This window comes from Nematolebias whitei, chromosome 10 (genome assembly GCF_014905685.2).
Source record: "Nematolebias whitei isolate Nwh7 chromosome 10, NemWhi1, whole genome shotgun sequence".
NCBI classification, from domain to species: domain Eukaryota; kingdom Metazoa; phylum Chordata; class Actinopteri; order Cyprinodontiformes; family Rivulidae; genus Nematolebias; species Nematolebias whitei.
In genome coordinates, this window is record NC_056507.1 from 17,327,375 (window position 1) to 17,344,800 (window position 17,426).

At 38.0% G+C, this 17,426-nt stretch overlaps 1 protein-coding gene across 1 annotated transcript in view; it reads left to right on the plus strand.

Moving 5' to 3' along the window:
- Positions 1 to 17,426, plus strand: part of ldlrad3 (low density lipoprotein receptor class A domain containing 3) — a 104,117-nt gene that overhangs the window by 28,028 nt on the left and 58,663 nt on the right. The window contains exon 2 of the mRNA XM_037683405.1: positions 11,981 to 12,127. Coding sequence (XP_037539333.1) covers positions 11,981 to 12,127 — 147 coding nt within the window. The remainder of the gene's footprint in view (positions 1 to 11,980; positions 12,128 to 17,426) is intronic.

The following is a 17,426-nucleotide window of genomic DNA, read 5'->3' on the forward strand; positions in this document are numbered from 1 at the left end:
CTTTGAATTTAACTCCATCACAGACTCTCATCTTGAGCAAGCACGAAGACAACAGTGGAAAGGAAAAACTCCCTCATAAGGAAGAAACCTTTAGCAGAACCAGGCTCAGGACAAGCGGCCATTTGCTTCAAATGGCTGGGTTTGGTAGGAACAGATACACAATGGCAGGTCAAAACTCACATGTTAAGGTAGAAATAGTATCAAATGAAAACTATTCAATTTTAACAATTCATTTAAGGAAATGAGGTCAATTTGTCCTCTACTAGTCTAAGCCTATAGCAGCATAACAAGCCAACCCTAACTATAGGATTTTTCAAAAAGGAAAGTATTAAGCCCAGTCTTAAAACTGGACAATGTGTCAGCCTCACAGACAGAAACTGGAAGTTGGTTCCACAAGCGAGGAGCCTGATAACTGAAAAATCTTTCTCCCATTCTGCTTTTGGAAACTCTAGGAACCACAAGTAAGCCTGCAGTCTGAGAGTGAAGTGCTCTGTTAGGAAAATATGGAACAATAAGGTATTGAATATAAGATGGAGCTAGGTTGTTGAGAGCTTTGTAGGTTAGAAAAAAGATTTTGAATTCAATTCTGGATTTGACAGGGAGCCAATGGAGAGAAGCTAAAACTAGAGAGATAAGATCTCTCCCACTAACTCCAGTTAACTCCCACTAACTCCAGTTAAGACTTTGGCAGCAGAATTTTGTATTAACTGAAGACTTTTTAAAGAAGTATTTGGACACCCAGATCATTACAATAGTCCAGTCTAGACGTGACAAATGCATGAACCCGTTTTTCTGCATCATATTTAGATAAGATGTTTCTAATTTTAGTGATATTACACAGGTGGAAGAAGGCAGTTCTAGTAACATTTTAATGTGGGGGATAAAAGACATGTCCTGATCAAAAATAATACCAAGATTTTTAACATTAGAACTGGAGGCCAGATTAATGCCATCCAAGGAGGACGGAAGACTGGAAAATGTATTCCTAAGACGCTCAGGTCCAAAAACTAAAACCTCAGTCTTGTCTGTATTCAAAAGCAGAACATTTAGGGTCATCCTGGTTCTTATGCCTTCAAGACATGTTTGTAGTCTAAGTAGCTGATTGAATTCATTGTGTTTCATGGACAAATATAACTGTGTATCATCAGCATAACAATGAAACTTTATCCCATGCTGTTTAATAACTTTACCTAATAGAAGAATATATAAGGTAAAGAGTGTTGGTCCAAGCACTGAAACCTGAGGAACTCCATGACTAACTTTATTATCTGAAGAAGATTAATTATTTACATTTACAAAATGGAATATATCAGATAAATATGATCTAAACCAATTTAGAGCCATTCCTCTAATTCTAATATCGTATTCAAGTCTTTTTAATAGAATATTGTGATCAACTGTATCAAATGCAGCACTGAGGTGTAATAGGACCAGTGTAGACACCTGTCCATTGTGAAAGGCCATGAGAATATTATTAGTAATGTTCACCAGTGCAGATTCAGTGCTGTGGTGAGCTCTAAAACCTGACTGAAACTCTTCAAACAGATTATTTCTTTGTAGTTATTCACGCAACTCATCTCGGTTGTAGTTTTGAGAACTTGCACTGTGTAAAGAAATAAACTGAATTGTTCTCCCTCTGTGTATACACATTTCCCAGTTACGCTGGAATTTGTATGCAGCTGTCCACTTGTAGGATTACTTGTGTTGCTCAATCTTTTGTTGTTGAACTTTAGATCGAAGTGCGGTTCAACTCCCAGCTGCATCAGTGAAACAGATCCGTGAAACAAAATAAAACGTTCGAACCCGTGAAAACTTCAAGAACACTGCAAAAACCATAAAGCGGGAAATATCTCTTGAAGGAAAAGTCAGATTTGGTTTTGAATTCAGTGAACTATATATAAAAGTGTGATCCAAAGGATTTGAGAAGAGACAACATTGCTGTCTTGACCTCTCAGATGTTTCTCGGCTGTGGGAACAACAACGGCTGCTGCAGGAAGACTGACTCACATCAGTATGACTCTTCCTTTGTTGTCAGGAAGTCTTATTTTTAGACGTCTTACATTTTAAAGACAAAAAAGAGATGGCCTACAAAAAAGTAACATTTGTACACCAAGGTCAGCACACATAGCAAAGCATTTAACAAGCAACTATATATGAATATAGATTTGGGTGCACTAAGACGGCATGTATCTTAAATTTTAGAGGAAATTTTTTTTATCAATAGTTGATGGTAAAAATCAATTGTAATTTTCACTTCATGTTTCTTATTCTGCTGTTCCATTTTGGACAAAAATATGTTCAATTTGTTGAGTTTTCTATGAGAAAACTGACTCAGAATGCAGCCCACCACATTGTTTACTTTCTGTGTCTATTATATATTTATTCTGGTTGCTCCATCATTTCAGGATATTGCTGTGGAAATGTTTTTGCAGGACGAGTGAATGCTATAAGCCACTGCACCAAAATATATATTTAGATATGCAATGAGGAAGTGTTAATGAGACATCCAGGATATTTGTGTCTATCATAAATGTTTACACGGAGATGCACTGGGAGCTTACAGTAGATGTATGTGTGCAGAGCCAGTACAGTACTTCACAAGAAATGGTTTGAGCAAAACAAATCGTTTTTTAATAAATCCTTTATATCCTAACAATGTATCACTTATTAGTGAACACAGCGTTTATGTGAACATTTTTCAAACTTGCTCTGTGTTCTTCTCGCAGTAAAATTAAATTAGCCCAAATTAACTGTGTGTTTTGCTCAATTTAGCATTATTGTCATTTGCTCATTTAGCTTTATTGCCAAGTGAGACTAACATAGCAGGTCAGAGAGCTACCTCCCCCAAAACAAATGGATACACTGAAGAGATTTACCCTTTGACTCAGAACAGCAGCTCAAAGACACCAAGACTGCTTTCATATTTTTCTGATGTTGTTTATTTCCACGCATGGCTGCTTTTCTTCTATCGCTCCCCCATTAGGGCCTTGCTTGCTCGGATGCTCAGTGCTTATATTACACTTCCTGGATGTCTGTTTTTTTTAAGGATGGGTCTAATTGATGCAGACCAGGTTCTTTATACTCGTGCCTATTTATACTGGATGCTTCAGTGAGCTGAAAAACAGGATGGAGAGTATTTCTCTTTTTATTTAAAGCACTTTCATCCTCTGCCTCTTACAGACTTATACAGTCTGTAAGGTACATGTTGTAAATGGGACATTTAAAACAGCCCTGCTGCACCTCCGTTCCTTCAGTTTGTACAGCCAACCCTTGAAGCGTCGTGTTATTAAAAACTAAGTTTTTATCCTTGAACTCAAAAATGTTCAGAGCTAGAATATATAGATTCACTCCATTCTTATCATCCACACTAGCAGACCGTGCTGTCCATGTCTGAATTGATATTATTATGCTGGAATGTCATTTGTCATGTTCTTGTTCAGGTGCAAAACGAATCTCATATAAATCTGTCGAGATGTTTTCACACAGAGAGGTGCACAGCTGAAGCAATGACATATTCAAGGCTTATTAGATTAGTTCCGAAGGAAAAAAAAAATATCTTCCATGAAAGCACAACAGATCTTTGTTGTTGCAATTTTAGTTTGAAAGTTTCTTATGGTTTTACTTTTGCTTTGCTAGATCTTGCAAAGTAAATAGAGACAAGTCAATCAATTCCCTGCTGCTGCTTCAGTCAGAAGCTCAACCTTCAATCCAAGGCTAATCAATGCTGCTCCAATATCAAAGTCTGCTGAGGAGCAGGGAGTTAAAGGTATAACAGCCCAGCTAACAGCCATCTCAGATTTAGATTTATATCACTGACCTTTCTATGTGGAGCAGGGAGTAGAAGTTGCTTAGTGTGGCTATTCCCAAGAATCCAAGGTTAGAAAATGGCGTAATAGTAAACCTTCTTATATCATTACCCCTCAACCATTTGTTTCCATAATTGTTTATGCTGCTCATGTGCCGTTTTCTCCCTTTCTGTTTATTCCCTGTGGTTTACACATTTTGTTTTCCACCTTGTTGGTAGCGAGGGCCAAGGGGACAGTTTTTAAATGCTTTATTTGATTGTCCTTTATCTGTCTTTTGAGTATTGCGTCAGCATTCACTGTCGGTCCTACATACTCCAAAAAGTCCAATAAGGATTGTGGTCCTTCTGTATGTTTTAAAGGTTTTTTTTTTGTTTTTTTTTTCAGTAACGTTCTTAGGAGAGGCAGCACGGTGGCGCAGTTGGTAGAGCTGCTGCCTCTCAGCAAACAGGTCACCCTGGGTCAAATCCAAGTCCAGGGGCCTTTCTGGGTGGAGTTTGCATGTTCTCTCCGTGCATGCGTGGGTTTTCTCTAGGTACTCCCACAGACCAAAAACATGCATGTTAGGCTGATTGGTAACTAAATTGTCCCTAGGTGTGAGTGAGAGAGTGAATGGCTGTTTGTCTCTTTTGTCTCTATGTGGCCCTGTGATGGACTGGAGACCTGTTCAGGGTGTACCCCGCCTCTTGCACAATGATGACGACATGGGCACCAGTGACCCCCACGACCCGAAAAAGAAGAAGCGATTAAAGAAAATAGATGGATGGACAGACGGACAGACAGGAGTTTTTTGATAGTACTGCCAAATTTGCTGTCCAGTCTTAGAGAAGCAAACTGACAATTGGTATGAAAACAGTCATAAGAAGTGCAATACAGTGGCGCCTTTGGGTGGTTGGATGTGCTGGTCCATGTTCTGCATATTGCTTGGGTGACACAAAAGTCTTCAGGTTGCCATTTCCAGAATCATAATGCATGAAGTGTAACTGTGGAAAAATATGGGAATGAAATATGAAGACTTGTTTTTCTTTTTCAATTGAACAAAAGTAGTCAAAGTACACTGAATGATTGATGATGGGCACATATTCACCAGATGTTTCAAGCAATCTTTTAATTTCAGAATACAGGTTCAAGGACATTTGAATTACTATATGAAATGTCTTTTCAGACTTTATCCAGAAATATAGATTTTCATCAAACAAAGTGCACAGGGTTATACCATCTTCCAATTGCAATCATTTGAAAGCCTTCTTACCAATCCTTTTCTTTTATTTAATATAGGCACTGCACAAATATCAGCATGGATATCTTGAACTGGTAGCACTAATACTTTTTTGAATATTCAACAACCAGATGAAACTGTCTTAAATAAAAGCTTTATTGATTGTAAATGCTTCACATGATATTGATAATATGTATGTCTAGTTTTAAATTACAGTTCTTATAGTTTATGTTCATTTTCAATGTAACGTGCACCAATGATCATCAATGTTTGACAATACGATAATGAAGAGTTTGGAGTATCTAACTCTGTACGAGTAATTCAACTTTTACACAAAAGAGCAGTGGTTCTGATCTTGCATATCATTTATGATTTAACACTAGTCAATGGACGATTATACAAAATTCTGCAAAAATGTCCCCTATTTAGTTTGAATGCTGGTATAAGTATTGTGCAGAACTGTAGGGAAATTAGACCCAAGTTTATGCTGGGAGTTCATTTTAATTATAAATTATAATTAAGGTAAGAGAAGTGTGCGCTGTAAAGATTACCAACAAGAGGATGAGCTAAAAATTGAAGAGGGACGAACTTTACTCTTAGTGAGCTGCTGAAATGTTAAAAAAAATGTAAATGTTGATGCTAATTAAAACGTATCAAGCTAAAGTCTCTACCATCTATGAGTCAACAATCTAAATGGGGCCTGAGTGGACACAGACATGGTGAGGGGTTGGAAAGGATACAGGAGGCAGACTATATTTGTGGGAAGGCACAGATAGTATAGTCAATATTTACTCTGAGTAATTGGTCTACACTGCCGTCTGCAAGATACACAGCTGTCCCCTGTCATCCTTACCTTATCTTCGTCTGCTCTCCGGTACAATGTGCGACCATGGTTATACACAGCACAACGTCTCCTATTATCCTCGGAAAACGTAAAAGCATATAGGATGGTGGCTTTACGTTCTTTGTATGAATGGAGTTGTGACTTAAAACTGTCAAAGCAGGAGTGTTGCAGTCCTCACAAAGTGTATTGTTTGTGTCGTGGAGTCGTGTTATGAGCTTGTATTAATGAGCTAGAGTTGTTTGTTACCACTGTGGTAAACCACTGTAAGTATTCATGTTTGTCCGTTCACAGAAAAGGGTTATGGAATAGGATGTGTTAGAGTCGCCTACTAAAGGCTCATTTTAGGCGGTCTGAAAAGCTTATTGGTTCTTTACATTTTTTGTTCACACACAGTCTCTTTGCTCTCCTTCCATACTCTCAAAGCAACTTTCCAATTAACCCTCCGTCCTTCTCCAGCAGCTCTTTGAAGTCATTTTCAATGGTTCTAGCCGACATTTGTTCTGCATGCCTCTGAATAGACATTTCTGCACTTAATGAAAATAAGTCTTTTTATTTAGCTCATATCTTTAAATAGTAGAGTTTTATTGTACCTTTTGTTCCATTTGTGCATATTTTGTTTCTGAATCTTTTGTGGAAAGAGTTTTGAAATGAAAACAAAAGGACAAAAAGGCTGCGCAGTTGTGTAAAGATGGAAGTGTCTCACAAGACAAAAAGAAAATGTTAAAAATAAGTAAAATTACTTGTCAGATGTCATTGGAAGAAAACCTTAGTGAGAGCTACATTATTTTACACATCGACTTCTGATATAAGTATCGATCCCTGTTTTCATGTATGATTTAGTGAAACGAAATGAGACACTGACTGTAAAGTAGCTGTCAATAAACTAAAGCTGAGCAGTGTTGTACAGAATCTGGTTTTAATTTGGATTATTTGTTTTTTAATATAACCAAAAATCATCAGTAATGTGTGTAGATTTTCATTTCATCTGCTTGAACTCACATGGCTTTGTCAATGAGCAACAATAAAATAAAACGTAGTATTTTGTTTAGTGTTGTTGATCTTCTGAATTCCAAGGGGAAACATTATGGCTTTCTTTTTTACTTGTGGACAAAGTTTCTTGTGGGTCATAATGAAATATTTGTGACAAGCCATGTTTAAAATACCAAAGACATAGAACAGGTCCATCTTTTAACTTTAAATTGACATTTTTGCAAATAACTACAGATTTTAAACGGTTAAGACAGTTGCTTCCACCCATCTCTTTGTGTTTGCCCTATTTCTAGTTGGTCCATAGGCGTCGCAACCATTATATGTGAAGGGGACATGTCCCCCCACATTCAAAAAACTTTCAATTGGACGACCCCCCCCCCCACCCACCACGCACACACACACCACACACACACACACATTTACCATGAAACATTAGTTCAGTCGGTGCGGTTTCTATTTCTTCGTGAACTAATCCATTCCACTTGATTAATAGGGGAATACTAAAACCACTAAAGTCCACACCAGGTTTTGCTGGTTACCTACAATTCTCAATTCTCCAGCAAAAGCGGTGTGTCTTGCATAGTTGCTAAGTCCGCTTATTATAAGCAACTTAGGGTTTTTTTTTTTTCTAAAGTTGCTTGCAAGTCTTGTGAGTTGCGGTTTGCAGATTTTTGGGCTTGTTTTGAACGTGAAGTTGCTTATTTGGGCTTGACTTTCTTTCCGAGTGAAACTAGTTGATTATCTCCCAGCTCTGCACAATAAAACAAAAGACGGGTGGTAATAAGTAGTTTGTCCCTTTCATGCCCCCGTTTCCTGTTTATCGCTCCCGCCCAAGCTGGTGAGGCGACAGGCGAGGTGCACACCCCAAACACTCATACTGTGGCCAACCACTAGGGGGCTCCACTCACACGCAGATGACAGGATGTTTTATTTTAAAAAATATGTAGAAAAAAATTACATATGCAAAATGTATTGTTTTATCAGAGCTTAAAAGTATGCTGTTCAAAGTGTTTAGCATATATATTTTTTCTGTTGTTTATGTGCAATGCCATAATAAATGTATGTTTATACTGTTTAAAAACAGCCTCTGTTTTACACAATGTGGTGGGTTGCCAGTTGGGCTTGTTTTCATAGAGCTGGTTGCTTGTTTCTGTCGCGAGATCTAGCAACACTGGTTTCTCCTCTGCGTCTCCTGCCTTAGCAGGACGCACACAGGTGGAGGAGGTGGAGACACCTCTGTGTTTCTCACTCGCCAGCTTAATGAATTTAGTGCGGGCAGTTGTTGACCAGGAGGCTTAGGATCATAGACATTTATACATGGTTAGGAGGATGCTTGAAAGAAGTGGAGCACTACGTCTGTAGCATCTGAGCTTAGCATTAAGCTAAGAGTGTGATGCTGTAAGACGCTGTGCGTTCAGGTGCATTAAAGTTGACATTTCTTTAGAACCCCACACCATATTGTCCTCAACCTTCATGAGAAACATCCTTTAGATGAGTAGTGTTGAACACAAGTAAACAATTCTAGTGGAGAAGTTTTTATTTCTCTATAAAGAGAAATAGTGTTGATCTGAGGCTGTTTGTTAAAGTGCATTAAAGTTGACTAGTACACTAGTATACGCTTTTTTGCACACTGGTGTGTGCAAGGCAGGAGACACACACACACATATTACTAATACTTCTGACGCCAATGGGTTGGTCCTACAGTTTTGAGCTGCCATGCAAACTAAAATGTGGACAGCATTGCTTTCTTATGGAGAGATATTATCAGATGAGAAAGCAGAGAATGCACAGCCTGAGGGCTCAAACTAATAAACTCTAAACTGATGGAAAAATATGATTCCATTGTCTCGTCTGCAGTTTGCTCAGTGACAGCTGGTGCTGATTCTTCTTGTATCAGATTCATGTAATGAGCTGGCTCAGGTTGGCAGTCATGAAGGCAAACGATCTAAACACATCGTACGTCTTCCTTCACGACACATGGACTTTACTGCTGGTCTATTCTTGGTCCTGTTCACGCTATCAATATTTCTAAAAACTGACTTTTCCGCTGTTTGCACCTCCTATCCACACAAATAATTTTGCACTTACCAAATAGAAGATTTTAAAAACTCAGTTTTTGGTGCATCCATGTAAAGTTGAAACCCAGAAACAATGATGGAGCTGCCGATTTCGTTCTCACCCACAGTCACTCTGTGCCCAAACACAAACAACATTGAAGCTGTTCTTTTTGATTTTTTTATGGTTTTTTTTTTCTGTATCTTGGTTTGGTCATCGGTAAACTTTGTTTGCTGAAAAGGTTATCAAGAAGAAATGAAATAGTAAAAAAATACTATTTATGCATGAGCATGCATCAGGATAGTAAAAAAATTAATTTTGCCAAGCTAAGCATGATATCTTTTATCTCTACTGTGATGTGGTTAAGTTTACTTTTTAAACTAATTGCACAACAAGGATAGTTGAGCATTTTTGTTAAAATCATATGGATGAATAATAGCGTGTGTGTGTGTTTTGTTTAAGTTAGAGGCAAACTTTGTTGTTTATACACACCATCTTTTACCATTCATCACTTTTGTCATGGTGGGACCCAGTCCTAAAGATTGTTTATTTAATGACATGCAGAAATCAAAATGTTCAACCTCCAACTGGGAAAAAATTAAAAGGAACTTGAGATTTGACTGTTAACAGCAACGCCAAAAACAAGACAGTTTTATGTCTCTCCTCCAAAAAGAGATCGCAACACGACTTGAATTTGATGGAGATAAAGGTTGAGAATCCAAACGCTTCTCCCCTGAGCTCGTCCTGTGATGATCCAATCCCCTGAAAACCCGAGAAGCTCACTAAATAAGAAATCTCCAAATCCAGGGCAGCCTAAGTTACTTTTTTATTTAATCCTTAATTTCAGACACTCAAGCATACTGTATGTTGTCAAGCACAGAAAAAGAGATTTTTGAAATAATAGGTTCTATAAGTTTGGCCTTATTTTTCCTCCAGTCCAATCCAACTTTATTTTTTAAAACACTTTAAACTATCATGCAGATCCCAAAGTGCTCTACACAGCAGATAAATTAAAACCTAAAACTACAAACAAATAATAAAAGTTATCAAATCAGGTAAAAGACAATAAAACCACAGCATATAACTGTTTCAGAGTGTGAATCGCCAAAGACAAAAGCAGGTTTTAAGTAGAGATTAAAATCAAACGGCTAAGAAGCCTGTTTAATGTGAAGCAGAATCTCATTTCTTAAATGACAATAAGCATCTCTGTTTTTTTATTCTTGCAGCTGTAGAACTGATTCAGAATGTAGAAGAGTCAAGATGCATCATTTTTCCACCTATTGCTGTGAAACCGTCTGCAACGTTATCTGTGACTGACGCAATAAGACACCTCCCAGGCTAAGATGCTGCAATGCAACCATATTAAATCCACTGTTTATTTGAGTTTGAGAGCATTTATTGCAAATTATTATGTTATTGTTCAGTTTAAAGGACAGGAAAAAGAATCAACATGCCAACATTTGTGTGTGCGTGTGTGTTGTTTCTGTCTTGCAAATGACAGAATAGTTTGCATCACTACCACAGAGAAGCAGAGGGGATGTGGTGTTTTATGTATGAGATGATCGATACGTGGATTCTACCTGCTGAGGTAACAGGACAGGGCAGGACAGTAAGAGTACGACGATGCCAGAGTACACTTTTTGACATGTCAGTTACTCAGCTGAGTCCTGAAACTGGCCATTTTTATTTAACAAAATTGATATAACTGTGGTGAAAAACAAACTCTGGTTAGAATTTCCTACAAATTGTATATGAGGTTTTTATGCGTCTTAGGTATTCTGATCAAAACTGCTCTATGCTTCTCTGTTTTATTAATTTAGAAATTCAGTTTTAAGCTTATTTGACTTAAAAACAGTGTTTTTTTTAATAACACTTGGCGGTTCAAACCTAAAATATTTGTTTATTTTAATAAATGTTCAGTGGAAATGCAGGTGGTTAAACAGTAGAACACTCCAAGACTCGAAAATAACACATTAGATGCTTTTTGGCTTCATGACTGAATCCAAAGGTTAAACAATTTCCTCAATTTATTAGTCATTTTAATAATTGGGTATTGATTTTTTTTCATAAGAAATGAATCAACTTTAACAGGATGTGAGTAAATTATTCATGTTGAACTTAAAAATGCTCCTTCTGTGCAACCAAGTACAACAGCAAAACATTATTTATTTCAGCCATGGCTCCTTTTTTTTTTTCTTAGAGAATATTTTCACATTATAAATCTATTAACAGTTAACGACTTAACTAAAAAAACAAACAATAATGTATAAACTTTAGAGTATTGCATGCATTTTTGTCCTCCATATTATCATGTTCTCTTCACTCTTCCATTTGCAGACGTCTATAAAGCAACTTTTCTAGTAAACTTAACCATCATTTAAGGTGTAAACCCCCTAAAAGTTTTGGTTTTCAGCAGCAGGTGCACTTTCTGCTTTCAGCTCCGATGAAGGTGCCCACCAGCTGAAGCCAGTCTCAGCACTGCAGCATCAGTGTTCTTCAGTCCGGCCTGAACTTCTCATTACTGCCACGAAGCTTTGTTTACGAGCTAAACCACTTACCGCACCGTGTCAAACCTTAGCCAAAAGGCCATGTTTCACATTCCAGCTCATTATGCTGCAGCTGCACAGTGTCAACTAGATATGCCCCAACCTCATTCAGAGCGCATTCTTTGTGTTAAAAGTGTTTATTTGTGGTCTGAGCTTGTGTATGGATATCTATGTTTAAGGTGAAAAATATTTCCTTTGTTTGCGCACCAGTGTTTCTTTGTGTTTGTGTCCTTATCTTACTTATTATGATGCCGCCTTGCTTCAAGTTGGTGCATTTTTACGCAATCTGCTTAACACTGTGTGATCTCAGCTTCAGTATTTGTTTGTCCTCTTTATTTGCAGTTAGATTGGTATTGCTTTTTTTTTACTGAACCATCCCTCCAATGCATTTATATTTGAATAGTAGTTGAAACCATAGTCTTGCATTTTGACTGTGGTGACGGTAATCACTGGAATAATTTTTCATTTCTTTGTGATGCAATTGGTGGTAACAGTCTTCTGTTTCTTTGTGTTTGTCAATCAGAGAGCCAGCTGCTCCCTGGGAATAACTTCACCACCGAGTGTAACATTCCTGGAAACTTCATGTGTGGAGATGGGAAGTGCATCCCAGGCGGCTGGCAGTGTAACGGATCTCCTGACTGCTTTGACAAGAGCGATGAGAAGGACTGTCGTAAGTTCAAGTTTCGACGCCAATAATGAACCGTGTTTTCAGTCCAGCAGCTCTCCCGTAAAGTCATAAAGCCAGGTTACCTGTTTAGATTTATATGTTCTCTCAACTCTTGAACTCTTCTTCCTACAGTGTTACCTTCTTATTGCTTCTCTTTTTCCTGTCCGCAGAGCCATAAGGGCTGGGAAACTTTCATTCATTAACTCTTCTTTCCCTCAGCATTCCTTCCTCACCATCGTCCCCTTAGACCAGTTTAGTCCCATTGCGAAACTTAATACCATCAAAGCAAAGGCAATGCTTCTTTGTAAAGGGAGAGTGACGCATGAAGGAGTCTACTGTAGTAGTTTGGTTTTTAAACGTCACGTGTCATTGATCTCTCTGGTCTGCTCCTCCTTTTCTTCCTCCCATTTCAGCCACAGTTCTACGCAAAGATGGGATCGCAGACGATGACTGACTTGAGTTTCTGGCACGATGAATGTAAACCTCAGTATATTCATAGCTCAGAATTTCTCATGCTCATATATTTACGCCTCCCAAGTTCCCTCGCAATTGATCTAATTTGATCTCATTTCTGGCTTTTGGTTTGTGATTTGTTTTCTAGAAGAAGCCACTTCTCGCAACGTTTTTATTAGATTTTTCTGACCAGGCTAACGCTCTCCTAACACAAATTCACATATGGCTTCCCCTCCATTCTGTCACTTCTCTTCATTTTTCCATCTCCCTTGAAGCAGTCTTTTTTCTCAGTGTTGTCTCTTGTTGGCAGCTCAGGGAGCAGGAAGACGACTCTTGACAATGTTGTCCCATAGCATTTAGGCACACACGCACATCCATAAAGCTAAACTTTGCGTGTAAAATCATTTTAATATGCAATGCCCTGATTATTTATGTACCTAGTTACGTTGATGCATGCATGGGGAATGTTTTCAGTAAACCAATCCTTTAGTTTACCTTTCCTCTTGACGTCCATGTTGCATTTATACACTACTTACCCAGGTGGATTCTGTGCCCCAGATTCTCTTCACTCAGTGACCTTAAACTGCCAACAACTTCCAGACCTGGAAAAAACAACAACATTGTTTAGATGCATTAAGTTGGTATGTTTTAATTGTACATACAGTAAATTATGTTCAATATCAAATATTTGCACTTAAACCAAAAAATATATATATTTTTTTTTACCACAGCTGATTGTACATGTATACCATCTACTCCCAAAGATACAGGTTGTCTCAAGGCATCATACTCAGCCTTCCTCGGCTGTCAGGGGACTATTTGTGCTTGTTGTAGACGTCTACATTATCTCTTCTGGCGTAAGTGGGCCTTATTATCCACAAATAGATGGCTAGTTGTCAGGCGGCTGCTGCACAAAAATGCTCTGACTCCGTTTGGGGCTCTGCCGAGACAGATGGACCGACAGACAAACGGAAAGATGGGGGTAAAAGGGAAGTAAAAGAAGAAGAGGGACTCATTATGGCGGTTTCAGCAGGAGTTCTGTCAGGATATGTATTATCTAAGGACAACACAACATCTAGAAACTTTTAAGGCGGCAGCTCCGATTTTTCTGCAGGCAGAATCATAATTAGTCACCCCCTGCTGGAAAAACACACACATAAACTCCAGATTCTATATTTATTTAACAGAAAGGGATGGATGGTTTGCTCATGTGAATGACAGTTTGTTGACTTAGCTTACTCGCCTTCTGTCCGTGAGCTACATGAACAGTGTGTTCTTGTGTAGACTTCTCAACAAAAATCACCTAAATTTGCAGTCAGATACACTTTTCTTGGTCTCCTGTCACCACATATTGCATAGGATGCCATGTGTCATGTCTCTGCTGTCCTCTCCTATCACAGCCGTTGTTAAAAAGGTTACGATGTGTTGACCTCTACCAGGTATTACATTTCTTCCCATATGTAATATGAGCAATTTGCTCTTGCAGATAACTTTCGAGAAGTACATGCTTTAATTCTTCATCAAAGTGAATGTTTAGATTAGTATTTTTGCTTGTTTGCTTGCAAATTTTAGGAACATTGGATCTAAGTTTCTTTAAATTGTAGGCATGAAATAGCCATGCTTATGCATGCATGCATAATTACATCTTTTGTGCTTGTCATCATTAAAAAATATATATCTCTGGAACATTTTTCTCCCCCTGATCTGTGGGTAATTTTTAGCATGTGCATGTGCACCAGCAGACAGCTGTGGTAGATTCCCTTTAAGCCCATTAGTCAACAGATTGTGCTGATATGGATGTCTCTGATCCAAGGAAAAACCATGGTGCCTGAACTAAAGGTCAAATGTGGCAGTATCTCCCTGGCTCATTAACGCAAATGTTTTTCTAAACCAAGCAGCTGATAGGGAGCAAAATATGACTTTGTAGCAGTTTTGATTCTTGCACTGTGTATTCTTACTGTAGTGAACCTGGTCTGACCCTTATCTGACCTCAAATCTACCAGATGGACAGAGACTGTTATTTTCATTAATCTGAATAAGTCTGGGCCATCTGATGACTTTCTTTCTTGAATTAATCAAGCAGAAAAGACAATTCTTTATAATCATTACTGTCTTACAAATGTTTTGATAATCAAATTGTGTTAGTTCACTCAATGCTTCACAGGTTGAAAAGAACTACTCATTTTTATTTTACATAAACAGTAAGTAATGATTTTTATTCCTCATTCAGAGAAGAAATCACCTGAATATGCATTTCTTGATTTTCTGTCTGAAATGAGTCAAGTCGTAAGTATGTGAAAGGTTGGTTTTCGGTCAACTAAAATGTTTACTGAAGAAGAAATGTCATGTTTTACTATTTGAAAAGATTACCAAGTGTGAGACTCCACGAAGTCTGGTCGACTGCAATAATCTTTTCTGTATGTTGAAAACAATCCTTGACTTTTGATAATAACTTACGTCAAAAAACCACTCCTCTTTCTGGTCCATCCACGAATCAGAAAGCTCTGAAGTAAACTCGGAAGTAAACTCATTTAAAATGTGACAACTTCCCGGTTCTATGAGTCGAGTCTAGAGGGCAGTCGGTTCCAAAGAGTGCAGTAGATTCCATGGAGAATGGAAAAGTTCTGAAGGAGTTCAGAAGAGAACTAGAGTTATGGAGAGTTTTGGAGTTGCCGAGAATCCAGAGACGTTTGGAATTATAATTTCTGTTTGAGCTAACCACGCACGACTCTCTAAGGATTTTAGCACTTCTCAACGGAGACGCTGATATCAGTTGAAAAGGATTCTTACTGAGGTGATCGATCATCAACAAGGTAAAACTTCTTCTTCGACCAAGTGTACCGTGGGCAAAGCTGAGATCTGACGGAGCGTGCAACTTCTGGTCAAACAGATTAAATTCCCTCACATAGTTCTCTGTAAGATAATCTCCTTTCATCTTAAACTCTTCTCTCTCACAAAATCAGTACAGATATTTTAGAAATATCTGAAGCAAAGTCCTCAAATCACCGCCGAGTGATTTGAAGTTCATTATTTGTGAAACTGTCTGTTATTATTTTCATATTTTGCCAAATTAATGTAAATGTTTGATGTTAAACTTTGATTCTGAAAATAAATGACTCCATTCATTTGATGGGTCAAAGATAAATAACGTCTCTCGTTACATTTTGTGTTAAATTCAATGCACGGCATTTACAGTCAGAAAAATGAAGAACTCGTGAAAAGTATGCATAAATATATATCCATATGTTTGTCATACAACAAGTGACACGTACCTCACGTGACTCACTACATTACAAAAGCACAGTAATATTAGTTTAATTCAAACTGTGTGTGCAGTTTGAAGGGGTCACACAAACTGGCACACACTCTTTCACATATTCATCAATCCTATAAGCAATGTAGTATTTTTACAAAAAGCATCCACCCACACAAGCTTTGGATGATATATTTTATGAAGATTTGTGTACTTGGCCTCAAAAAGTAAAATCCCTTTCTGCCTTCTTTTGTTGACCTTGACTCTATTTTTCAGTGTTATCAAAGAAGTGCAGAGGTTTGGAAGAAAATCATAAAAATCTATATCTCTCTTTATTTTTTATTCTCTTACTTTATTATTTATTGTGGATATCCCAGCCTGCTTTGCCTATGGCCAGGCTGCAAGGAATTGTCTGTTGAATGGTCAGGAATGCTAATTTACCGAGAAAAGGCAGGTGTTCTATCTTCCTCTCTAACCTGCTGCTCTCCTCTTGCTTGTTTGTTATTCTGGTTCCCTCTAGCACAAGGGTCAATTTGAGTCTTGTAAATATTTTTCCCAGGATTTTACAGCAATGGAAGACAGTCAAAATAAGTAAGGTCAGTCAGGTTGTAATAAAAGAGGTAGCATATTGCATTACTGTCCACAAGAGAGAGACTTAAGATTTCTAAGTTTCTTTTCATTTTGTTATGTTTTTAAAAGTTCAACTCCTACTTTGTTTCTGAAGAATTTCCCTTCGTTTTTGATTAAACCTCTTTAGACTTGGCATGTTGTCTACTCTAGAATATCTGTTTCCCGTTGACACAGCTTGAATTTTTCAGTGACGTCAAACCACTCGATTTGACTCTTCTCAATTCAGCTTTTCGTTTCTTTGTTTTCCTCTGCGGACAGTTTCTCTTCAGTGTGGAATCAGCGGTGTAACTTTTGCAGCAGCATGTAAAATTCACAATGCCAAAAAAATAAAATAAATAAATACATAAGCGTGTGTTTACTGTTGTAATTGATTTATCTGAGTTTGATAAGAAGGTTTAGCCCATTTGTGCAACGCCAAGCTAGAGTTGTATTCGGGCCTAAAAATCCGACCCAGCCCGGCCTGAGCCCATAGGCATTTTGTCTTAGCCCGATCCGACCCATAAACTGTAATTAGGGGCCCGAACCCAAAACACCCCCCCAGCACTTTTTTTTTTAATTAAGCTTTTACCGCTTTTGTAAGCAAATCAGTTTGACGTGATAATTTTTAAAACGTATTTCAAAGAAAGACATACGATTTCTTGTTTATTAACAAGTCACCAAATGGATATTAACATACAAAATGAATACCCTAAAAAAAAAAAAAAACAGCTCTAAAGATAGGCTATCATACAGATGAACAAAAATATTGTTAGGGCAAAATTATTTGAAAAAATATAGAACAAAGCTATTTTAATCGAACACGCTGCTCGCTTCAGCTTTTGTGGCTTCAGGTGCTGCAACTTCCTTCACCGCAGATGACAGCAGGGTGCAGAGTGGGACACACGCGGCCGGTGATCCATTCGCCCGGTCAGCGTACGTGTGCGGCCGATGATCCGCAGATCAATCTGAAGCTTAACGGGACTTTCT